The sequence below is a fragment of the Phyllosticta capitalensis genome (assembly GCF_038381095.1).
Source record: "Phyllosticta capitalensis strain CBS 128856 chromosome Unknown BKA78scaffold_13, whole genome shotgun sequence".
Lineage (NCBI taxonomy): Eukaryota > Fungi > Ascomycota > Dothideomycetes > Botryosphaeriales > Phyllostictaceae > Phyllosticta > Phyllosticta capitalensis.
Genome location: NW_027117451.1, coordinates 654629 through 678147, shown reverse-complemented (window position 1 = coordinate 678147; position 23519 = coordinate 654629). Strand labels below are relative to the sequence as shown.

The window sequence follows — 23519 nt, the reverse complement described above, 5'->3', positions numbered from 1 at the left end:
TGAAAGGCAGAGGGACGTATGTCTGGGGCTGCCCAGCCCTTCCGTACGTGGTCGAGAAGACGCTGGCGAGGACGAACGGCCTCTGTACTACGCGTGGCGCAGCTCTCCTGGTCTGATCTTTGCTCATCCGAGTGCAGCGTGCGAAACGCCATGGAAAAAGCACTGCGTGCCTCGCATGCAACACATGCCGACAAGGGATAAGCTTGAAAGCGAGTTTTCCTTGTAACCGATGAGCTACCTACATAGCATGGACTTGTAGTGTTCGAGGCCTCTTGGATGCGCCTGCGGATGTTACGCGTCCTAGATGCAAACATCTATTGGGAACCTCTCATCCCCGGCAAGCCTCAGTCACGCAGGCCGGGCAGGGGGAGATGGTATGGCACATGGCAGTCTGAACACCTCGAGACACAAACTTAGTGGTCAGATTTGGCAACATCACAAGACAGGAGCTCATAGCTGGCCAGGAAAAGACTTCATAGAATAAGGACGGCATTGAATGAGCCGTCCGTCTCGAAAGTTGGGGTATCAGTGTCTGCATCTCCATGCTCAAGTATTGCGCGTCATACACGCCGTCCTCCAATCCTCCATTGCGCTTTGAAAAGGGATTCCGGGAATATGTGAGTTGTGGTCAAAGTCGTAAAGTTGAGGTCGATTCGTGCGTTCAAGCCTGCTGGAACGCGTGCCAATGCCTCCCGACGAGAGCCTGGATGCCGCCGGTGCCGAAAGTTTAGACGAGGTCGCCATCGAGCTCCTGATACTTCCCGCGCCATCTCATGTACCAGGACCTGATTGCAACCACCACCGCCTCCTGCGGCATCTTGATACTGGCCCAAAGGAGCACCACCCGTCTCACAAAGACTGCAGGCACACCTCGCAACTGCCAGGTAAAGCGCTTCATCCACGGGGCATCGCCCCAGCGCGAGTCAATGTACGCAGCACTATTCGACAACCGACGCAGTTTAACCGGTTCCAGCAACGAGGAGGAGGACGACGCGCAGAGAGCGCCGCTTACCAGGCGAGGAGGAGCGTCATGGCGACGGCCAGCGAAATGAGGACGGTCTGAATGACGTTGATGGTGCCGTAGTAGGGTTCGCCGCCGGCCGACGGCTTGGACGTGGACGTGGCGCCAGGGGAGGTTTCGGTGCCAGTGGCTGCTGCGCCGCCGGTGTTGGAGGCCGACTCGCTCGCAGTCGAAGTCGAGGTGCCGGTCTTGGATGCGGAGGCCGAAGACGATGAAGATGAGGGGTTGGCTGTGGGGGCGGGCGTGCGTTAGCAAGGGAGGGAGCGCGCGAGAGAGTACAAGAGTTGGATGTACGTACGGACTTTGATGCCGGCGCCCAAGCAGACGGATGAGTACGTGTCCAGGCCTGCCTTGACCTGGTCCTGCTCCTTGCACTTGTCGGTGAGCTGCTTGTTCATCGTCTCGTCGTTACAGATGGCGGTCAAGTTGTTCGGGTTTTTGGTCATGCCCACGACGGCGAGCACGCAGGCGGGAGTGGCGGCATTGGCGGATTGAGCAAGCATCAGAGCCGCACAGAGAGCGACGAGGACGAATTTGAGAAACATGATGGCGACCGGAGACGATTGCCAAAGGAGTGACGAGTGGGTCGGTCTGCGAAAGGAGTGTCGTGGGTTGGGTTTGCGAGGGAAATGAAACGCCAAAAGCCAATATTAACCGCCCTGGTGTTTTGAACCATCTGCGGCCGCTAACCGCATCGGGATAAGCTTATGCGCCGCCCTGTCGACCCCACGGGGAAGGGTCCACAACGGCGTCCTGACGATCGACATGTTCTAGAAAACGGCACTTTCAAACATGATTCGGATCCTGTCGATGGTGCATCTAAGGTCTGAAAGCTAATGAGAAACAGTCAGCATGTCTGCACCAGGGGCTGACTTCCTGCATTGCGACTGTTCTCGAAGCCTCCCACACAAGCAGGATGATCAATTCCACAGATTCAGGGACAAACAATCCTTTTGATCTATTCATTACTCATTCCATCATTTTTTTACCTACTCCAAGCTCTCATAGTAGCTATACGGCTGGTTCAGCTTGTAAAAAGCATCCGGCTGCTCCTCATGGCTGCCACCAATCCACTCCGGCGTCGGCAACCGCTCAATCGCATCTTCGCGCTTGCTGTCCTGGAAAACGTGCTCAAAAGTCTTGGCCCACTGGACGCGATTGTTGAGGCCCTCGAGTCCCCACAGCTCCTGCAAAAAGTGCAGCATCGACGTGTGCGTGTAGGCGCTGTCGTCTGCGTAGCTGGTGCCGTCATTGTGGATGAGCGTGTTGGGCGCGATCCACGGCGAGATCAGGAACGCGGGGACGCGCACCCCCAATCGCGTAAAGTCGTACGTCACGTTGACGCCGTCCGACTCGCCGCTGAAGGTGATGCCGTCCTCGGGTGCGGGAATGTTGTAGGGAGGGGGCACGTGGTCGGCAAAGCCTCCGTGCTCGTCAAAATTGACGATGATTAGTGTGTTGTCCCAGTAAGGAGAGTTGCGGATTGCGTCGTAGAGATGCTTGATGAGGGCCTCTCCGGCTGCCATGTTGCTGGTTGGGTGCATCGAGTCGATGGTGCAGCACTCGGGGTTGTAGTAGGAAAAGGTCGGGAGCGTCCCGTTGGCAATGTCGGAGTAAAACTCGTCCGAGTGCACTAGACGGTCCATGGCATTGTCCTGGACCCACTTGTACATGAAGGCGTCAACAATATCGGTTTCGTAGTAATTTTTCCATGTAATGTTCTTCTCGCTGAGGGCTTCGAAGACGGACTTGGCGCAGGTCGTTCCAGTGTAGTTGGCATACCAACCCGCCGCCTGATCAGTGTTGTCCACCATGCCACAGGTTGAGCCACTGGTGGCAAATTGCCGGTTGGTGTTGGTAGGTCCGGGATGCTCAGCGTGGTAGGCGTCAAAAAAGGCAAAGTTTTTGGCGAGAGTAGCAAGCATCTTGCTCTTCTTTTCGCTGTACGCTTTGATGACAAAGGCGCTATCTCCTGGCGTGGCACTATACTTTTCAGATTGGCGGTCGATGAAACCGAGCATGTTTGGCACGTCTTCATGGGTAGGTTGCCACTTTTGGTAAATCTCGTAGGAGACGCCAGCAAAGTTGTGATCAGGGTCCGTCAGGGGAACCTCTTCTTCGTAAGGAGCAGCGCAAATGGATATCGGTTCATTCCACACAGTCCAGTTTGGGTTGGTGTAGTTGTTGCAGTAGCTTATGTTCTGAAAGCTGTTAGAGCATGATTAAAAGTAATTGGAAGAAGGCTTCTTCGAGAAGCCGTACCCTCAAATTGTCAATGTCTGGGTGAAAGTCCCAGTAACCGGCAATGTTGTCGAAAGAATGATTCTCCATCATGAGATATACCACATGCTTGATCTGAGAACAAGTGAGCGAATGGATACAACACTGAAGTGTCTTAACTTACTTTGCCATTCAGTGACTGCCAGACGCTACTCGAATTTGACGAGGCGCCATGAATGACAACCGGGGCCGCTGAAGACAAGGACACGAAGATGAGGCCAGAGGCCAGTGTAAGTGCGGACTTCATGTTCCTGTGCTGGAGATGCAAGAAGCGACAAGTCAGAAAGATCAAGCGGGAGGCATTATCGTTTTATGCTATGCCATGGGTATTACACGGCTTGATCGTCAAGACATTGATACACAGTACGCGTCCATGTGGAGACATCAAGGTCATATTGACGGTGATGCCCGGTCAAATGCAAGAGACAAAGTTTGCAAGTCATGAGAATCCACCCTTGGGTGACGGAAAATCGAACAGAGACAAGTCTCCGCGTTGGGCAACATGGCGGTAGACTGCTAGAGGAAGGTGACGGCGGATAAAACGGAAGCAACGCGGTTGTTGAGAATATTCATTAGCAAGATACGGTCGAAAAGGGCAAATTGATGTCGCGTGTCGTTGCTCAGCAGAGGCTAGAAGCACAACGATCAGAGCACGTGGAGGGGTTTTGCGATACCAAGCAAGCATCTCTGTGATCTCTGCTCCACTCTTAGGCAGGTTCCGAAGCACCAGAGATAGCATGATGCGACCTCACACGTGTGGAGAGGAAAATGTGTGGTTGGAGAAAGTGGGAGACGGTGGCTGGGTCGAGGTTGAAAGAAAGTCCGCAAGGTGGATCGTCGGGAGGTTGCTAAGCTTTGCCGAGGACGGGAGAGGCGAAAAGGGAAAAATGGTTGACGAGTAGCCAGAGAGAGCACTCAACCCCGCCATGAATGCAGGTACGTGCAGTGGAGCACAGGTGCCTCTGCAGTCCGTCGTCCAAGGTGGGGCAAGGTCCGCCAGGAGCATGCGCAATCGATAGGATGAGATTGATTGTCTGCGCCGCGATTGGTGGCCGTTGCAACCGAGACATGCGTATCTTTGGGTCCAGTCTGTTGACCAGTCCATGCGAATGACAGTGTGCGTGTTAAAAGCAATGGTTCTGTTGGTTGGGACTCGGCACCGACGAACTTGCTCTTTTCAAATCGCGCTCAGTCTTTCCACACTACCGATATGGCCTCGTTTTTGAAAAACAAATTGTTCCGCTCTTCTGCAGAGTACGTGCCAGTGGATGTTGAGAGTCCAAGTTCAAGTCCACCGGCCTACGAGCAGTTTGGTGAGCCTGTCGTCTCTCCCTTGGAAGCATCACTGACCGTCTTCAGACGACGAGGCTCGGCTGTTCAAGCCGCAAGACCTCGAGAAGCAGCTTCAGCCATTGTCTGAAAAAGAGCTTCGTAGTGGGAATCGCTTCCGTGTCGATGCCCGAGTCATTTCAGATGCAATAATCGGCCTTTCCGACGGCCTGACGGTCCCTTTTGCTCTTACGGCCGGCCTGTCCGCTCTTGGAAAGACTGAAGTTGTGATCTATGGTGGACTGGCCGAGTTAATAGCAGGAGCCATATCAATGGGCCTGGGTGGATATCTTGGAGCAAAGAGCGAATCGTAAGCCCAGCTTTTGGCGTTCAGAACCTTGAATGTTGCTGACTCGGCGTACAGTGAGTCTTATCAAGCGACAAAGACTCAAGTCCAACAGGAAGTCGCCGAAAGTCCGCAGCAAGTTACCGAAAAGATGTCGACCATTCTCACATCATTCGACGTGCCAGAGTCGCTCGCAGGCCCGGTCGTGTCGCACCTCGCAACTTCGCCAAAGGCAGTTGACTTTTTGATGCAATTTGAGCATTCCCTGCCCGAGCCACCGGCAAGCAGAGCATTCACTTGCGCAATCACCATCGCGCTGGGTTACTTCATAGGCGGCTTCATTCCTTTGGTCCCTTACTTTTTCGTGCCCGAACACGCTGTGCGGCTGGGCCTCTATTGGTCGGTAGGCATCATGGCGTTTGCACTCTTCGTATTTGGGTACATAAAGACAGCTGTGGTCCACGGTTGGTCAGGATGGCGAAATCGATGGAGCGCAGTAAAGGGCGGCGGCGAGATGGTGATTGTAGGTAGTTCGGCGGCGCTGGCAGCCATGGGTCTCGTCTACGCGTTTGGAAGGGACGCGGGAGGGCACGGACCTTGATATGATGAGTAATGGCCATTCCCTTTCCCTCCATTGGCGCGACGACTCCTTCCTTTTCTTTCACCAACTACACAGGATTGGACGACACCAGGACCGAACAGCAGACTCGAATCTATATTTTATCTCAGCAGCCAAGCGACAACTTCTCGATTCGTCTCATGAGGGGTCCTCACTTACCTGTGCTGACTTCACAGGCGAGCCTATGTTTCCTTTCAACCGTCTGCTCCACTCACCCCAAGGGAAGAGCAAAGAAATGAGCCCATGCAAATCTTATGAGTCGACAGTCTCACGATACTGCAAGTAAGTCTCTGTACAGGACTGCTCCTCGAGATATCCAATATGTTCGCCAGACAATGGGCATCACGTGCCTTGGACCATTCGTTCGAGGGGCTCGTATCTGAATCTTTTCAATGTCATGTTGAGAGCTGATATCTGAGAAAAGAAAGAGAATGGAAATTTTGGTTTCTAATTCAAGAGGCGGGCAAACTTTGCGTCTCGCCGCGGAAGTATCCTTCCAAAAGTTACCTCCGATTGCGGCATCATGGGAGCATCTTCGCATGTTCTATAGTCACAAGACTCTGATAAGTGCAGCTTTAACGGACTTGACTTTTTTCGTCCGCGGAGGTGCCCGCCAACCGCACGAAATGTCCAATTGATGTCGAGAATCAGACTCACCGCATTACGTGGCTCGGACACAGAACCCAATTCTCGCCGAAAGACAGCACCAGATTCTCTGCTCTAAACCTCCATTGCAGATAAAAACTGCATATACAACGGGGCAACTTTCAGAAAGAGTATGGCATGAGAGCGGAGATCTCGGGTTTACCCACCGCCGCAGCTCGGACTTGAGCATATGCGCAAGTTGAGAAAAGATTTCTTCGCGTGATGCAAAGATTCCGGTTGAATGGTTGCAGAAATACAGATAAGAACTGTATAAGAAGGAGTTCAGTCGCGAAGATGTTCTCATGTCAATCCACCGGAGTCCTAAATCGCCTCGACCGGAAATCCTTCCCATTTTCGGATCTCCAACCACGATTCCAAACTCCGTCATGTCCGAGAAGGAAAATCCTCGACCGAGAGAGGACCTTATACTAGGTTTTGAAGAAGATGCGCGCCCTCCAAGCGTTTTGACAGATACTCACGTCGAGACATCCAGCGTGGAAAGGCCGAATGAGCAGTACAGAAACATTTACGGCGCAGCAATTAATCTGGAGACGGCCTTGCCAGGTGGAAGTCCCGTCTACAATGCCAAATCCCAGCTTCTCAACGAAGCGCTTCTCGACATTGGCATGGGCAGATACCAATGGTCCCTCGCACTTGTCACTGGGCTGGGATGGTTTCTTGACAGCGTACGGCAGCCCCTATTTCAAGTCAACTTACATTTGCTCACAATAACCAGTTCTGGATGTCATCATTTTCCTTTGTTCAACCAGCCATCAAGCATGAAGCCACATTTTATGCTGAGCACAACACGTACCTGGCCGTCAGCCAGTACGTCGGTCTGACCCTCGGTGCATTCGTACTTCCAATGATGACCGACTTCATTGGGAGGAAGAACCTCTTCAACCTTACGCTGGTTATCATGGGCTTTGCTGGGCTTGTCGGTGCTGGCATGCCCGCATTTTCTGGTCTTTGCGTCGTATCCTTCTTCATGGGTATTGCGGCCGGAGGAAACCAGTCCATTGGTGCTGCCATCCTCGTGGAGATTCTGCCCTCCTCGCATCAGTACCTCCTCACCATGCAGGGCGTCTTTTCGGCTCTTGGAAAACTGCTTGCGGCCGCCTTTGCCTTGTAAGCTCTCGTCCGTTTGGGCTCTTACAACCTGCTGACTTGACAGACCACTCATGACGCAATTCGCCTGCCCTGCCAATGCCACTGAACGCCGCTGCCACTACGTGATGAACATGGGCTGGCGCTACACATGGTGGACCCTTGGCACGATAACGCTCTTCCTCTGCCTCCTGCGCTTCTGCTGCCACTTGCACGAAACGCCCAAATACTTGCTCGCGCAAGGCCGCGACGCCGAAGTCGTCAAAACCGTCCGCAGCCTCGCCGTCTACAGCGGCAAGCGCACGTGGCTCAACATGACGCATCTGCGCAAGATCGAAGAAGACCTCGAAGACAGCGCGCGCGAAGTCCCCGAGACGGGCGGCTTCGTCGCCCTGCAGCAGAGCCTGCATGCCTTCACACCCACCTGGGTGAAAGCGCTGCTCGCGCCCGAGCACAACGCGCGCAGCACGACGTTGCTCCTGGTCGCCATATCTGTCTTGCTAGGCCTCGCGCTCCCCCTTTTCGACGCCTTCATCTCGCGCTACTTGCTTGCTGCGCGCTCTCTCACCGTTGCGCAAGACTTCGCCGCCGCCAACGCCTGGACTTACAAAATCTATATGTTCCAAGCCCTCTGCGCTCTCCCTGGGCCGCTCGCCGCCGGTCTCCTCATCGAGACGCGTCCGCTGGGCCGTCGCCGCGTCGCCGCTCTTGCAAGCGCCCTTGCCGGCGTCTTTCTCTTCGTCTACGCCGGTGCCGCGCGCTCGCTTGGTGGTGTCGTCGCGTTCAGCTGCGTCGCTGCGTTCTTCCAAAATGCGGCACTTAGTCTGCTGGTTGCGTACACGGCCGAGGCGTTTGCGGCGCCGGTCAGGGGGACGGCGTTGGGCGTGGTCGGGGGCGCGGGCAAGTTGTTTGGCTTTGTTGCAGCTGTCGTGAGTGCGTTTGTCAGTGGCGATGGGGCTGGAGCTCCGGTTTGGGTTGCGGCTGCGTTGTGGGTAGTTGCTGGCGCGGCGTGGATGCTGCTGAGGGTTGAGACGAAGGCGAGAGCCGCAGCGTAGATGCGGTCCGTGTGAGCCTTGATTAGAATCGCAGTAACTCCAACTCCAATACAATGAAGGAAGGCTCAAGTACTCTTTATAGGTGTCCCTCTACGAGTTCTCATCCAGAAGTCTTCTGACGCTTTGACATTTGGACGCACCTAGCATACGCTTGCCTCTTGGGTTATTTGGATGCTCTCCGTATACTGTGAAACCTTTTGGCTCTAAGCCTCACTACTGACGTTCCATTTACAATACGCAGAGGCATCAGACCATGCATGTGGGCTGCGTTGGAGATGGTTTGATTTCATAAAACACAGCAACGAAGAGATAGAGCAACCCACAGCACATCTGGTTCACTTCGACCACACAAGGCCTATATGCACACGAAACAGTAGCAACTCCTCCACATCCCCTGGAAGGAACAAGGAACAACGGTGGGCTCCCCACAATACCATCGAATTCTACGCACACTTCTAGACATCTGCCAAGACACGCCGACTAGGGGAAAGCTCCCAAGCTCCGTCTGTAGGAGGACTACATGATCTAGCTCGTCTTTTTTTCCAACATATACGGTAGGCTGCCTGCCTCTCAGAGCGAGCACGCAAGCCTGCGGCCCCAATCCAAACCGGTGCAACGCCAATATTTACGCAAAGCTTTTGGCTTGCTCTCCCATGACCTACTCAGTGCTCGTCCGCATGCGATGTACCTCTTCTTCGCGAGATGACCTGGACATCGGACATTTCTTCGTCTGCGCACTGCTTGGACCCTTCATATGGGGCAGGTTGCGTGACGTTGACATGTGTGTGCAAGGGACACGAGGGGAGTTTCATGTTCCATTAACCAACTCGAGAGCGCTGGACACTCCAGCGGCACGGCCTGTTTCCCTGGCTGCGACCAGGATTCTTGTCATCGACATTCGTTTTCTCTGCTTTTGGATGGCCTTATGACAGCCCTTGGATACGAAATGAACCGAGATTCTTCACGATACCCTCTTTCTTCTACGGTGCCTTCGATATGCAAAAAACGGGGTATATGAAGATGCAGACACGAAATGATGGCGATCCAGGGCCGGAATGCAAAATCCTTGGCTCGATGGCGAGCCATGAAAGGCAAAAGAAAAGGGTGCATCATAAGCATCTAGAGGAGAAGTGGTCACGTCTCTACGAAGATTCGGTTTTCTCCTGCTCCCCCTTCTCTTGGCTTTCGGGCTGTTGCGACGACTCCTCGCCAGAGCGGTCTCCGCCCGGCTTGCGGAAGATGGCCTGCATCCAGCAGCGGTACATCTTGAGGCGGCGCTGGCGGTTGACCAGCATGCGGCGGTCGACGCCAATGGACTCGATTTCAAAGGCGGGCACGTCGGCCGTGGCCGCGTGGGTGAAGGCGGACGGGTTTTGCGGAGCATCGGCGCCTCCATTCTTGTTCAGGTCGACGGCGTCCAACTTGGCCGCGACATCATCCTCTTCTGCTGTGGCTTCCGTCTTCTCCTTGGTGTCTGGCGTGGCGAGACCACCGCCCCATACCCTCTCCAGCTCGTCCTTTTCGAAAAAGTAGACCCGCGTGCCATCGCCTCGGACATAAAAGTTCTCGTCCAGATACCGCCCCTTTTTGAAGCGCACCTGCGCCAAGTCGCCGCGGCCGTAGTCGCGGAAGCAAACCTTGCCGCCGGGCTTGAGCACACGGTAAATGTTACGCACGGCCTGTGCCCACTGTGATGGCGACAGTGCTGAAAAGATGAAAATCATCATGACCAGGTCCACGCTGCCTTCCTCGATGCCTGGAGGGAGGCTCTGCTCGCCCTCGCCTGCCACATCCCACACGTCCGCCTGAATCGTCTTGCCATTGTCGTACAGCTCGTTAGCGCGAATGACCTCGACGGCCTTTTTAGAAAAATCGCACGCGTGGATCTTGAAGTGCGGGTTCTCGTTGAGTTGCAGCACGGGGAAGGCCGTGTTGCCAGCGCCGGCACCCGTCTCCAGCACCAGGGCGGGCTTCGCGTCGGCGGCCGTCAGAGCCTTAAGGGCGGGAAACTCCTGGAACAGCCACTTGCGGTTCTTGAAAAAGTTGTTGGTGTTGTTCTTGTAGAAAAGATTCCACCACTTGGCCGGATCGCCGTTGAAGCGCGTCTTATCAAAGTCGGACACGGGATTTTCGCGCTGGTGCGCGTACTGCGTCGCCGCAAACTCCTTGTACGTGTCGTCCGTCTCCACGTGGTCCCACGCGTTGAACTCGAATATGTCGTCGCCCTCCTCCAGGTATCGCGACCCAAATTGGAACGGGTCGCTGCGCTTCTCGTTGTTGCTTGGGTCGTGCGACCGCGACGATGCTGGCTTGCGGACTGGTTGAATGGAGCCCGGCACGCCGTATGTTGAGGGCTGTTGGGCGGCAGGGTCGACGGTGACGGCGTAGCGAATGTGTTCCATGCCCTTGGAGAGCTGGCTCCGGGGCGTCTTGCCCGTGGGTTCTTGGACTGGCTCTTGGGTGTCGGACATGTTTTGGTGGAATGAGCGAAATGGTCGCGCGAGGAAAAATAGTGGTGAGTATCGACAGGGTCTGGGATTGTTGGAAAATCTCGAGCCCTTATCGACGGCGCTAGGACTGCAGAGGAAAGGCGTCGTGATACGAGTCGGACTACATTTGCATCACTCGAGTCGATGATTTATTTCCTCCTCAACATTCGCATTCCCTCGGCTGCGATTGGACACTCTCGCAGACCACCACGAACATGAAGAATAGCTGACGGCGGCCTCTTCCTTTCCTTTCTTCAATCCAATTCGTCTTCTCCAAAACAACACCACCATGAAGGTCCTTGCAAGAACCACGCCGCTGCTCCAATCGGCGCTGCGCCCAAACCTCGCTCAGCAGCATCACCGCATCATCGCGCCCTTCCTCTCAACCTGCGGCGCCTCCAGCCCACCACAAGCACGGCGAACCTTCCTTCCGGACCTTCCCAACCCATTCGGCGCCTCGTCCTCGTCGGCCACACTGCAGACCTACAGCGCGACGCGCACGCTGCCCTACGCGCCGGGCCCGATCTACAGCATCATCGCCGACGTCTCGTCTTACAGCTCATTCCTGCCCTTCTGCAGCGCCAGCACCGTCACCAAGTGGTCGGCCCCCGACGCCGTATTGAAAAAGCAGTGGCCGCACCACGCGACGCTCGTTGTTGGCTGGCAGGGCATCAGCGAAAGCTTCCAGAGCCGCGTCTACTGCGTGCCCGAGCGCATCGTCGAGGCTGTCAGCGGGAGTTCCAAGACCGAGTTGCCCAAGGAGCAGATTGCGCACCACTTGTTGCCTGAAGAGGCTGAGGATGCCGCTGCAAAGGCCAAGAGCAGTGCGCAAGAGGACGCGCGCTTGCTCAAGTCGCTGAACACGCGGTGGACCGTCACGCCGTTGGCTGATGCGGGGAATCAGACACAAGTCACGCTTTCGATCGAGTTTGCCTTTGCGAATCCGCTCTACAGCGCCATGAGTGCGGCGGTGACGCCCAAGGTGGCCGGTCTGATGATTGAAGCGTTTGAACAGCGGGTCGCGAAGCTATTGGGTCCGCCTCAAGCTTGAACATGACAGACTGAGCGAGCATCTGGAGGGAGAATAGTGCATTTTCAATAGAGCCGAAAGCATGACGGTTGACAATAGACGGTTTAGAGGATACATATCATGAGCAATAATAAGTCCAGGGCGGGTCGTAATGAGCATACTGAGATTTTGGACATGAAGTCGAATAGCCAACTATGGGCAGAATTAACAGAAGTAGAACACTCATCTAGAGAGGGTGATGTGTCGACAAAAGAAAGGGCCAAAATCTAGAAAACTATCGTACCAGACAATAGACAAATGCGCCTGTAAATGACCGTCCATGCCATCATAATATCCCCAACACCTGGCTAAAAATGCTTCAAAAAAGACAGTATGTTTCGCACCATTTACTCACACAAAGGCGCCTCCTGGTTGGCCCTTACCCCACGCCCTGTCGTCTTCTCGACTGGCAGAGCGTACGTTTTCTTGCGAGTCGCGCCCGAAGCCCGCGTGCCCCATTAAGCCAGTGAATGTTGTGTCGGACGTCATGGTGCGGCCATCGCCACCTAGCCCCGTGCGACCACCGAATCGAGGTGGCGGTGCGAGATGGCCGTTGGCGTTACTGTTTCCGGCTGCTGGCATAAGGACGTCGATGGTCTCTGTAGAGGGCTTCGGCTGGCCAGAGTGGTATGCGCCCTGCTCATCGGTAGGATTGAGGATGCGTGTTGGGTTCAGCGGCTTGCGCGCGCCTGTTGAAATGTTGGACCGCGCAGGCTCCTTGCCTTTGGCGTTGCTGATTCGCAGGCTGCGTGGCAGCGGTGTTGGCGTGTACACGGAGGAGCTATCATCACTGGCCAAGCCTATCGTGAATGGATTGCTCGTCGTGGTCGTCTGCATGCCTTCGCTGGGGGCGTAATAGCGAGCTCCACCGCCTGGGTTCGTGGCTGCCATGCCGCCACCAGGCCCTCGTAGAAGGCTTCCGTAGGATTTCTTGGGCGAGGGGTTTGGACGCGTGTAACCATACGCACCGCGTGAGGTGTTAGAGTTGACTGTGTTGTTGCGGTCCAAAGTGTTCTTGCTTTTCGGCGAGAAGGGCGAGCCCAGCAGCGTTTGGTCTATGCTTGCGTTGCCGGAGCTGCCAGCGTCGCGACGTAAGAAGTCGGTCCGCGAGCTCATCTGCGGGTGGTAGATGGGGTCGCTGACGGTACGCGAGACAGGGCCAAAATCGCCGCTGTAGCGAGGCTTCTTGGGTGTGCTTCTCCTTTTGGCACACCAAATTGCCAAGACTAGCAATAGAACCAAGGCTGCGACGCCGCCGACTACACCGCCTACAATAGCTCCGGTGTTCGAATGTTTCCCTTCTTTTCCTGGAGTCGTAGAGGCGGCTGCCGTTGTGGTTGATGATGCGGATGCTACTGCCGTACTGCTCGGTGTCGCAGAGGACAATGTGGCCGTAGCGGTGGCAGAGGCTGATGCTGAGCTACTGGAGCCTGAGGAGGAACTGGAGCTGGAAGATCCCGGAATAGAGCACAGGAGGTTGTCGTTGCACTCGTAACCTTGCGGGCAGCATTTTGAACCACACTGAGTGAGGGTGGCCGTGAGGTTGGTGGTATGAACCGCATTAGAAGGATGTAGAGTCGCATTCTGCTGGGAAATATCGCAGGTAATCGGCCGGATAAGGTTGCAAGCCTGTCCATCAGGGCAGCATATCACCGTCGTCGAGCTTCCCTTGGATCCTTCGTCGTCGTTGAAACCCAAACAATGCGTCTTCGCCGGGCAGCAAAAGTCGTCGGGGAAATTGCTCCCACATTGTGAGAGGGAGCTGTCTCCACCGCACGTCTCGACGTCTGCTCGTCGTAGCAGACCAACGCTGTACGCAGCATCAATGGCGACGGACAGAGCGTTAGCCGCCGGGACGGTTGCAGAGGCCAAGCAGACGAGCGACAGCTTCTGGAAACTGGACGGAGGCGCCATGCGATTGTCGGTAGATTGCGGTAAGGAACGGTAGGACTTGGAAAATGGGTGACCAGCACAAGAAGAATAACACAAGAGAAGGGATGTAACTACAAAGGAGGAAATTGGTCTGTAGAGGAGGTAGTCGATTGATGCAGCTGCACTGTTGACGCTACACGTGATGGGCGCTTAAGTGCAGCAAAGCAGTGGGTACAATATAAAAAGATTCTGGGCGGTCAACTGACGTGGGGGCACGACATGGACATGATCGGAATCATTATAAAGAAAGAAATAAACCACTTGTTCCTCAATGGCTGCGTAGGAAGCGCATGCTGGCAGCCTCATGATGCAAGACAGCAGGCGTCAACGGGCGAGAGAGTCTCAGGGCGAGGCGGCAGATACGGGTCATAGGGCCAACAGACGTCAGTCGCAGCGGGATGAACAATGACTCTTTGACGTTCGGGTGGCTCTGGTTTGGCGCTGCGACATGGGCGTGAAACTGAGAGTCGTGGGGAGTTGAGTTGACGGTTGGTCCAGCGCGTCCCTGTCGCCGACGAGAAGCGCACGGACCCTCCGCAGGTGCATCATCTCAGTGGACGGCAAGATTTCCAGCCAGTCCGCTCATCGACACCACCACAACCAGCCATGATACCAGCACGACTCCCACGTCAACTGAATCCGCTGCGCACTGCGGCGCGTTGCTCCGTCAGCCTTACCTGCCATCCAATTGACCTTCCTGTCTGTCTGCTAACTTGTCCGCAGCAGCGCACCTCGCAAGTCTCGCAGCGCCGTGGCGTCCTCACACCTCCCGCCCTGCTCAACCACCAAAAGAAATTTGAGGAAAATGGCATTGGCACTCTCATGTCGGCCCAAGGATTCAAGACTGCTTGGACGGACAACATGGATCTCCTGACAGGGCGGCTCAATAAGTTGATCAAAGGTACGAAAGGACAACGTCGCGGCAGCAATCTTGGAGCTTGGATAGTAACGACCAATTCGCAAAGGCAATGCACACCTCGACAACAAGGAAGCAAAGGACATTGTCGTCCTGACTGCGCGTAACCCGGCCGAAGCAGCCATCTTCAACTTTGCCTCGGCCGTCTTCAACAACCATTTCTTCTTCAATACGCTTGTATGTTCCCCAAAGTCCAAAATGTACTGGGAAGACATGGAAAGTCTCCGCAGAGCGATGCCCCATGCTCACCGGCTCTCAGCTCCCCGAAAAACCGGAAACCCCCCAAATGGATGACCACCTCGTCGAGTCAATCACCCGGTCGTTCGGCAGCATCGACAACCTGCGGAAAGAGATGCTGGCCACGGCTTTCCACATGTTCGGACCTGGCTTCGTCTGGTTAGTCTGGCACCGACCCACCGACGGCGGTCCGCCAGGCTGGAAGATCCTCGCAACGTATCTCGCGGGCTCGCCGCTCTCCGACGCGCACTGGCGCCGGCAATCCGTCAACATGACAAATGAGAATATTGACAGCGCGAGCGATGTGACGAAGGCGGGACAAGAGGCCAGGGCCAAGCAGGTACCCGGCGGCGAGCAGCATACCGAGGTGCAGAACAACGTAGGCGCGATGGGCCAGCACAGCTTCGAGGGCAGGAAGCAGGCCACGCGCGCCCCCGGCGGTGCCGACATCATTCCCTCATTATGCGTCAACACGTGGGAACACGCATGGCTGCCGACCCACGGTATCGGCGGCAAGGCGCGTTATCTGGCGACATGGTGGGATCACATTGACTGGGCTAGCATCAGCAAAGACGCTCCGAGGCATGTCACGGGAAGCAACTCTACTTCGTGGTCGTAGTTGGACTTGTTGGACACGGTGGTGTCGCGAGATATTGCAGGAAAGGAATCTGTAAAATACGATAAGGAGAAGTAGAAGTGCCTGCGCATGTGTAGGCCTAGAGACTCGGAAGGGCGGCAAAAAGAGAAGAACTCAAAAGCAATCCAACTGTATAAAGGGCTCCGTAGATTTTGGCGTCCTCCGAAGCCAGGTCCGCAAACCAAAGCGCTTCAAATTTTCCCCACTTTCCCATTTGTCCCTCCTAGTCCGGAGCCCGCCCATGCGTTTGCAACAGCCAAAGTCAGACTAAAGTGTGCCAAAGCCAACGCACCCGACTGCATTTCCATTCTGCACTTGTCAATTTACTGGTGACCTGTCGAATAGCATGCTCCAGGGGCGCAGCATGAATCTTTTTCACTGAAATCAGTAGTAGAGAGAACCTGATCGAGCGGGAGCCTAAGGCACACTGCACTTGCTCTGGCGCCGTGTTTTGTCGGAACCTGGGAGTGGCACAATCCTCGAATGGGATGGGATGGACAACAATCGCCACCAAAAATTTGACCAAGACAACAAAAGCCATATGCAAGGCACTACCCTCCCAGAACTCTAACGGCCACCCGTCCAACCTCAGCTACCCACTAGTCTACCGGTACTTCCCTGTTCGAACAGCTCCCTTGACCAGTCTCTGACAGAGCATACGTAGCGGCGTTGAGAACCGTAGAAGCGAAGTCGAAACTTCTCCAGGCATCAACTACAAGCGCCTCGTAGCCAATGCTTCCGGCAGGTGGGCGTCTTCCTGTGCCTTGATTCCAGAGAGTACAGAATCGCTTTGGGATAGGATGAAGGGACATGGCAGATAGCGGCTGGATTAGGTTTATTTGACTTGATTGAGTGATTGATTGGTATCTCAGACGCCGCGCTATGCTAAAGAAGGTTGATAGGGGAAGGTTTCCATGCCATCTGTGTGTGAATGCATTGCTCCGCTGCCAGTGCCGTCTTGCAACGCCATGCTGTGCTTTGCTGCCGAGAAATCAAAGCAGAACGCAGTCTATCGCAGCGTAAATGCCGAGTCTGAAAACTGAAAGGGGAAGACAAAAAGGAGACGGGCCCCAAACACCTTCACCACCGGCTCTATATCAAACACAAACGTCTTCCTTGACCCCTGAATCCAACGCAGATACAGTAGCCACCAGATGCAGGAGAAAAAAGAACGCTCCACGATTTTGTACAAGATAGTGTGCTGCAACCCATCTTCTCCACGCTACAACAAACCCTCGCCCTCAAGCAACCTCGTCAAGACACCTGCGCCAGGTCCGCCCGTCGCCAACAGCTCCTTCAACTCTTTCGGCGCGACGCAGCCAGCAACACGACGCTCCTCGACCACCGTCGCCGCGCTGAACCCACCGCCGCCCCGTCCGCCTCGTCCGCGGCGACTCGGTGTACCCGGTGCCGCGAAGCTAAAGGAACCGCCACTTGTGGTTGATGCTGATTTTCCTGACGCCTCGACGGGCGTGACGAGCGAGAGGGTTTCCAGGCTTCCCAAGACGTCGGCGAATTCGGTCGATGTGAGTGGCGCGAGGACGTTGTCGTGCTTGCAGAGCGCGGCGTAGGCCGAGTAGATGTGCTTGACGGTGGGTGCGACGGCGGTGGTGTGCCTCGAGGGCGTCGCGGCGTCAGCGACGGCTGCTGCGGCCTTTTCACGCAGTGACTTTTCAAGTGCTGCGAGCGCGCAGAGGACGGCCTTCTGTTGCAGGTTGAGCGTCTTGAGGCGTTGGTTCGTGCCGTTGCTGAACACGGCGGCCGTGACGCGCGCCATGTGTGCGATTGTGGCGCGTGGCGCTGTCTCGGGCGTCATGGTTGAAAGTGAGTGAAGCGGTTTCGCGGGAGAGCGGTTCGGCGGTGAGGAGAGGTTGATGTTCTCGATGAGAGGAGTCTTTGATGGGCTGGCCGTAGTCGAGGGGAGGTCTTCGGCGGCGGCAGCAGCAGCTTTTGCGAGTTTGTCGCGAGCTTCGCCTTCAATCACGTCAATGACGCGCCGGCAAATGTCAAAGGCTTTGCGCAAGTCACCCGTCTGAGCTGCGACTTTTTTGGCGAGGAACGTGATGGCCGTGGGGTGTACAAAAGGAACAAAATCCGCTGGTCCCGTGGTGACAGAGGGCATGAGGTCTTTGAGCTTTGACGAGATGACGGAAGCAATTTGCGGTGCGGTATACGGCATGAATGGAAGGAGACGCGGCTTCAGTCCTCGAGACTTGAGGCGCGGGAGAAAGCGGTCGGTGAAATCCAAAGCGTTGGCGATTCCCAACAGCACAAGGCTAGACTTGGGCTGCATCGACCATTCGAAGACGTTGTACAGGAGCTCCAGATCCAGCTCCAGGAGGTAGTCGACTTCGTCCAGGGTGAAGACGTACGAAGTGTCGCGACGGAATAGGATTTCCTGCAGTGTGTCCTTCTCCGCGCCCTCAAAAACCTCTTCATCCTCGCCAATTTCTTCCAGAAGCTTGAGATACAAGTCTCCGGCACTCTTGATGCTCATGCAGTTGATGTAGGCGCGCTTGACGTCTCCGTCCGCCTCCAACTCTTGGCCAACTTCGTTGACGAGGGCACTTTTGCCGGTTCCAGGAGGTCCAGAAATGTACAGGCAACCGGACGTCTTGAGCTCAGCGCGCTTCGAAACAAACTCGCGGAGCTCCTTTCTCTCTTCCTCGCGTCCAATCAGTCGGCCCGGCTGTGATCCGCGGGTAAAGAGTTGTCGAGCATCGTTGTAGACTGTCGGCGCTGTGGATTTGGGAGTTGTGGGTGTGCGCGGCGTTCGGGGCGTCAATGGCTTTCCGGCGACAAGCACGCGGTGCCGAGGGGTAACGGCGACTTTGTTGGCGAGAGCATCTCGACGACGGGGCGTGGAGGGAGTCGCGGTCTGCTTTTTGGCGTCCGTGCTGACTGTCGATTTGGACTCCTTAAAGTGGGCATTGATTTTTGCGGGCGACAGTGCAACCCTGCTTTCCGAAATTCCATGCTTCGCGGGCGTAGTAGTGGTTGAGCGCGTTCTCTTCACTGGCCGCGCGTCTTCCTTGTCTTCCTTGAGTTCTGCGGCCTTGGGGGCAGAGTTTTGCTTTTTGGGCGTGAAAAAAGGGTTCTCTTTTTCGCTCGTGTCAAAAATGACGAACTGCGAGCGCCGTGTCGTGCGCACATTCGGCTGTTGTGCGTTGGCTTCCTTCTGAGCTGCTCAAAGAGTGAGTCGCGACGCGTGTTTACTCGAGCAAAATTTAGGCTTACCTGCTGATCTGGGAGAGGAGCGCGTGCGCTTCCCTAGAACCGAGGCAGCCATGGCGTGCGACGTCTTGGACCAGTAGCTGCGATGGTGGCGGATTGGGAAGTCGTTGGTGTTGAGTCGCGTTGGTGGGTGAGGTGGATACGGAAGGTGTGGTGGGGAGCTGCGTGGGTGAAGATGGATGGGCAGGAGCGTGGAGCTGGGATACGCCAACGCGTCGCGCTCTCTCGAGCTGAGCGCGTAAACGAGTCTTGGCGCACCACCCACCAACGCCTCCCTGGCACCAACCAAATCATCCGAACACGCGCCGTCTCAACTTCAACGCAGCCTCATCCAAAACGGAAAAATTTGGTCCTTTCTCCAGCTGATCCTCTCGACAAGATCCACCCCCAGTCTCAAGCTCGTGCCACCCCCACGTCTGCAGTGGAAACCGTTCCGACCTTGTCGTCATCGTCAATCGTGACCATCATCCGACGACAGAGTCATCAAATCAAGTCTTCATCTCCGCGCTCCAGGCTCCCTCAATCATCCTGGTGGCACGAAGCGGCAAAGCAACTATGGAGACCTAAACCAGACTGTTGGAACCACGATGATCAATTCAAACTCGTCGCCAAGCCGCCGATACCTCCTTTCACACTCCTTTCTCGTTATGCTGTGCCGCAAGCATCAACAGCCCCAAGAGCCCGACGGCGGTCACTGCATCTCCAAGTCGGCCAGGCCGAGCCGTTCAACCGCGTTGTGGGTTGTCTTGGCACCACGAGGTCTCTCGACATTCCGAGACAACGTCTGTGCTTCTTTGACAATGTCGCCTCGTGGCATGCGGCAACGAGGTTGATCTCCTCGATATCCAATGATTGGACGTGATGGAGCGAAGGACAGCTAGCCGCCGAGGTACCTCACGGGAGCGATCACGCGCCTCATTCTCAGAGAGACATGAAGTGATTGATTGCCGACAACGTGGCGCAGCTAACGGTCTGTGACAAGTCTTTGTCTCGATTCCAACGCGTCGCGTATGTGAAAACGAGACCAAAATGGGTTACAGAACTTAGCCTCTCCGCCATCCGCCAAACACCCTTCCATCATCCGCAGAAAGATGGTTAACAATAATCAGCACAACCTCCCTTTGGAGGCGTAAACGTGCAAGTAGGCTTGTAAAACTTGTAGTCGCCGCTATCCGCATCCGGCTTGACAGCATCATCGAATTTGGTGCCCGAAAAGCCGCAAGAACCATCGTACAAGTCGCAAATGATGGTTTGACAGTTGTTCCCCAAGCCACTCTTGCAACCTTGTTGGGCGCATATGACTTCGCAAATTTCCGGATAGACGCGCTTGTCTTTCGGGAGAGGGTGGTCGTGCGGCTGAGGGGTGGTGCTGTTGTCAGCAGCGTTTGAGATGGGAAAGCGGGTACTGTCGCACCTTTTTGCCAGTGAACGACACTTTGGAAAAGCCGATGATGCCCGCGCATGCGTCTTTGTTGTGGCTGTTGTCTGGTTTGGGTCTCGACAGCTTGTCGCTTGTGCCAACGTTGGCGGCTTGCGGAGCAGCGACTGCGACGAGGGGTGCGAAGAAGCTAATGAAAAGAGTGACCTTCATCTTCGAAAGAGCGTATGTTTTCTCGAGGGTATTTTGATCCTGATTAGGTGCCTTGCCACCTCACGACCGTCCGTTCCGAGACTGCTTCTTTATACAATCCGCCTTTGCCAAATCACAAGCAATAGCCGTGTTGCCCCCTACTGCATCCACCGAGTTCCGACCTGCTGCGCTACAAGCGCCAAAAGCCCCGAAATCTGTCAAAGCGTAGGTACAAAACTTTCTCCACATGCTTACTTACAGCGGGCGCTGGCTGGCGACAGCTTTTGCGGACTCCGGGTAAGTGTGCATTTTAAGGATTTCGGATTCGGCAGCGCAGCGAGAGGTGAGGAGGCTCAAACTAATGAAGCTACGCGTGGGCCAGCATTGCACGACATTAATTGGGAAGAAAAACCAGCTTCGCAAACATTACTGCATCGTGTGCTCTGATGATCAGTCGCGCTGAGACTGCGCTGTTAACTGATACCACACCTAGTACTTTACCGCATGTGAGCACAGTGCAAGTGGATCAAAGACCTAACACTTCAACCCACAGCCACCACCACCGACTCCAACGCTGCTTACAGCGGGGTGTATTGCGTCGCAACTACCACATAGCGACGGATTGCCATTGCATCTACTACTGCAGCCAGTCGGTCGACGGAGACCCATCACTGAGGGCAAGCGAAGCGCGAAGGCAAAATTCGTAGAAAGGCCAATCACCAAATTTCCGGTTTTAAAAAGTACCAATTCGATCTGCCCGCCCTCTTGAAGAAGTTAGCGGGCGCGCGGGCGAAAAGGCTACTAGGAGTCCTTAGGCTTTTAATTCGCCTTTCGATTGCTGGTTGCTGCGTTTTTTGAGCAAAGTGGCTCATACCTAAATAACCTTATTGGAACGTGGCTGCCCTGGCCGCTGGGGTTGTGAGATGAGATGAGCGGTGCGTGCGGATGCTTGGGTGCGGATCGAATTGCCATTTTGTAAGAATTGTGTTCATAGCGACGACCGTGATGGCGGAAAAACTGGACAATGGCGCAGTTAGTGTGGTCGTTTTGGAATCATGTTGTATGCAGAGGTGAGGATGTGGTTTCCTCATGCCCTTTGAGCACACATCCTTGACCGCGGCGGCGTACCTGGCAGGTTTTGCTTCACTAACGGACGCGTCGGAATTTGGACTTTGCTAATACATGCTCTGCCGCAAATCAAGAAGTTCGGAGGGTTCAAACAGACCAAAAGCCCTGAACTGAACTTCGAAACTATTTGGGCGCTTTCCGCGTCCTTCATTTACACCAGTGCGAATACGCGTCGAAATCCCGAAGGCCCCTTCCCTGTCCAAGCTGCCTCCCTGGTCCTGCTTACTTGGCAGAGACCGCCGCACTACTCACCCACTGCATTTGCATCTTAGAGTAAAAGCGGATGCACTGCTGCTGCAGGTACCCATCCCAAATTCACAACTAAGTAAGCTCTTTTACCAAGCTCAAGTTCCACCCTGGGCCCATGAGATGCGTTGATTTCCGACGCCGGTCGGGAGGAAGGCGATGATGGGTGGGCACGTTGGAGACCGTGGGACTTGCGTAGTCCCGAAAGACCAGGGAGCTCTGCTGGAAAAATGGAAGCCGGTTGAGGTACATTCAAAGGCTTGAGAAGGCGCACTCGTCTGGCGCATCCCCAATCAGGTATCTTCAACGCTTGCTAACAACCGCACAGAGCGTCGAGGCGGGCGAGCGGGTGGTTCGAGTAGACACGGGGAACTAGGCAAACAAGAAGAAGGAAAGAGAAAGGCCTCATTTGCGTCATCACAACAAATCCATTTGTGTCCATGTCCGCCTCCAACCTGACCATTTAGGGATGGCCAAAAGGCCCACCCTCCAATCCACTCTCCCTCGCACTCAAAACCCTTCTCATCAAGAGACACGTCACAAACAACGCATGTATCTCCACCAGCTATTCTTTTCTCTGGCGTTTAGACACCCCGGTCTCTTCCCCCGTCAAGCCTCTTTTCAGACGCCGGAGTCCAAACGCGCTGATCTCGTCGTCCCCCATCAAGTCTCTTTCTTTACACAGTGTCCAAGAAAAAATATCGGATTCCCACCGCGGAAAGTCTTGGTGGACCTCTCTTTCCAGATTTTTGATGAAGATGTACACATATTGGCATTTGTTTTTCGGTTTGCTCGCCTCAGTCTGTATAAGGGCCTGAATTTCGAGCCAGTTTACCGACTCGTCCGGCTTGAGAGACGCGCCCCTACAATAATGGCTATTAGCGAGCTTCTTTAGTTGAGGTCCGCAGCGCTTTTGTTGTGCGTACTCCACTCTAATACCGTTTTTGTCACCGGTACGCTCTTTATAGATGTGTTTGATCAGACCTTGGATCCACTCGTCAGAAATACAGTCGACATTTCTGAGTTTGACAGTGTCCATTGTGTCCATTGTTGTTGCTTTGACTCTGCGATTGCAAGAACGGAACGGGAGGGGAAGGTCTTTTGCTTGGAGTATTCAAGAGACATGTTCGAGTCCACGCCGTTCATTTATAGTTCGCTGCCGCCTTGCGCAATTGCGCGGTCGTTGGTGGCGTGTTGGCAGGAAACGTGGTATGGAGCGAGTGGCTTCTTCGAAATTGTGGTAGACAGAGAGGGCCGCGCGCTGTATGGACAACAACAACTCCTCGAAACCGTTGATGGAGGTGGAGGTCTGGGCGCGCTGGTCCCGGCGCAGTCACCTAGGATGCCATTGGCAGCAGTAGTGGTTAGGTGCGTCTTCTGGCGCGCGTCCTCCATGGTAGAACAACCAACCGACATGACCTGCTTAAGGTTATGAGCCCTCGTCCCGACCGCTGCTATGGAATCCTCTCGTCCCTGAACCCTTTCGTCGCTTCTGGCGACGCGCCGCGCCATACACTTCCACCGTTTTCGACCACTATTCATGATCTGGCCTTCGCCAACCCGTTGGCAGCATGGCAGCATTGGCCAGGAGAGCCTCACAGAACAATATGAACCGTAGATGGATTGGTGCAACAATCAATTCCTCCAGCTAACCGGGGGGACTACATATCTAGATACGGCCACCAACAAGCCCCACCCACCCACCTACCAATGCCCTCT

General features: G+C 55.1%; 11 protein-coding genes across 11 annotated transcripts; 4 read left to right on the top strand and 7 right to left on the bottom strand.

The window, feature by feature from the left end:
* Positions 1–1008: 1008 nt before the first annotated feature.
* On the bottom strand, positions 1009–1566 carry BKA78DRAFT_300397 (uncharacterized protein; the record flags this gene model as incomplete). The annotated part of the gene is made up of 2 exons (XM_066887194.1): positions 1009–1250; positions 1320–1566. 2 exons carry the CDS (start codon positions 1564–1566, stop codon positions 1009–1011), a joined length of 489 nt encoding a protein of 162 aa, XP_066738616.1.
* A 426-nt stretch (positions 1567–1992) lies between these two features.
* Positions 1993–3881, bottom strand: BKA78DRAFT_290290 (phosphatidylglycerol specific phospholipase). The gene is made up of 3 exons (XM_066885783.1): positions 3426–3881; positions 3284–3376; positions 1993–3222 (listed from the first exon to the last, which is right to left on the bottom strand). Exons 1-3 carry the CDS (start codon positions 3546–3548, stop codon positions 2011–2013), a joined length of 1428 nt encoding a protein of 475 aa, XP_066738615.1. The 5' UTR covers positions 3549–3881; the 3' UTR covers positions 1993–2010.
* Positions 3882–4511: 630 nt separating this feature from the next.
* BKA78DRAFT_300395 (putative vacuolar iron transporter Ccc1) lies at positions 4512–5517 on the top strand (the record flags this gene model as incomplete). The annotated part of the gene is made up of 3 exons (XM_066887193.1): positions 4512–4614; positions 4661–4940; positions 4995–5517. The coding sequence occupies 3 exons, from the start codon at positions 4512–4514 to the stop codon at positions 5515–5517; spliced, it is 906 nt and encodes a 301-aa protein (XP_066738614.1).
* Positions 5518–6566: 1049 nt separating this feature from the next.
* On the top strand, positions 6567–8342 carry BKA78DRAFT_259641 (major facilitator superfamily domain-containing protein; the record flags this gene model as incomplete). Its single annotated transcript, XM_066885389.1, has 3 exons — positions 6567–6866; positions 6917–7308; positions 7355–8342. 3 exons carry the CDS (start codon positions 6567–6569, stop codon positions 8340–8342), a joined length of 1680 nt encoding a protein of 559 aa, XP_066738613.1.
* Positions 8343–9484: 1142 nt separating this feature from the next.
* On the bottom strand, positions 9485–10744 carry BKA78DRAFT_259128 (putative actin-binding protein ABP140; the record flags this gene model as incomplete). The annotated part of the gene is made up of 2 exons (XM_066885341.1): positions 9485–9732; positions 9832–10744. 2 exons carry the CDS (start codon positions 10742–10744, stop codon positions 9485–9487), a joined length of 1161 nt encoding a protein of 386 aa, XP_066738612.1.
* A 502-nt stretch (positions 10745–11246) lies between these two features.
* On the top strand, positions 11247–11864 carry BKA78DRAFT_230876 (uncharacterized protein; the record flags this gene model as incomplete). Its single annotated transcript, XM_066883769.1, has 1 exon — positions 11247–11864. A coding segment is annotated over one exon (618 nt), but the record flags the coding sequence as incomplete, so codon positions are not given.
* Positions 11865–12251: 387 nt separating this feature from the next.
* On the bottom strand, positions 12252–13814 carry BKA78DRAFT_300392 (uncharacterized protein; the record flags this gene model as incomplete). Its single annotated transcript, XM_066887192.1, has 1 exon — positions 12252–13814. The coding sequence occupies one exon, from the start codon at positions 13812–13814 to the stop codon at positions 12252–12254; it is 1563 nt and encodes a 520-aa protein (XP_066738610.1).
* A 595-nt stretch (positions 13815–14409) lies between these two features.
* On the top strand, positions 14410–16033 carry BKA78DRAFT_327945 (mitochondrial 37S ribosomal protein mS42). Its single transcript, XM_066889564.1, has 4 exons — positions 14410–14498; positions 14556–14733; positions 14798–14925; positions 15008–16033. Exons 1-4 carry the CDS (start codon positions 14439–14441, stop codon positions 15602–15604), a joined length of 963 nt encoding a protein of 320 aa, XP_066738609.1. The 5' UTR covers positions 14410–14438; the 3' UTR covers positions 15605–16033.
* Positions 16034–16844: 811 nt separating this feature from the next.
* On the bottom strand, positions 16845–18911 carry BKA78DRAFT_357539 (P-loop containing nucleoside triphosphate hydrolase protein; the record flags this gene model as incomplete). Its single annotated transcript, XM_066892237.1, has 2 exons — positions 16845–18805; positions 18860–18911. The coding sequence occupies 2 exons, from the start codon at positions 18909–18911 to the stop codon at positions 16845–16847; spliced, it is 2013 nt and encodes a 670-aa protein (XP_066738608.1).
* Positions 18912–19951: 1040 nt separating this feature from the next.
* On the bottom strand, positions 19952–20447 carry BKA78DRAFT_357538 (uncharacterized protein; the record flags this gene model as incomplete). Its single annotated transcript, XM_066892236.1, has 2 exons — positions 19952–20212; positions 20271–20447. 2 exons carry the CDS (start codon positions 20445–20447, stop codon positions 19952–19954), a joined length of 438 nt encoding a protein of 145 aa, XP_066738607.1.
* A 1918-nt stretch (positions 20448–22365) lies between these two features.
* BKA78DRAFT_300388 (uncharacterized protein) lies at positions 22366–22848 on the bottom strand (the record flags this gene model as incomplete). Its single annotated transcript, XM_066887191.1, has 1 exon — positions 22366–22848. One exon carries the CDS (start codon positions 22846–22848, stop codon positions 22366–22368), a length of 483 nt encoding a protein of 160 aa, XP_066738606.1.
* Positions 22849–23519: the final 671 nt, after the last annotated feature.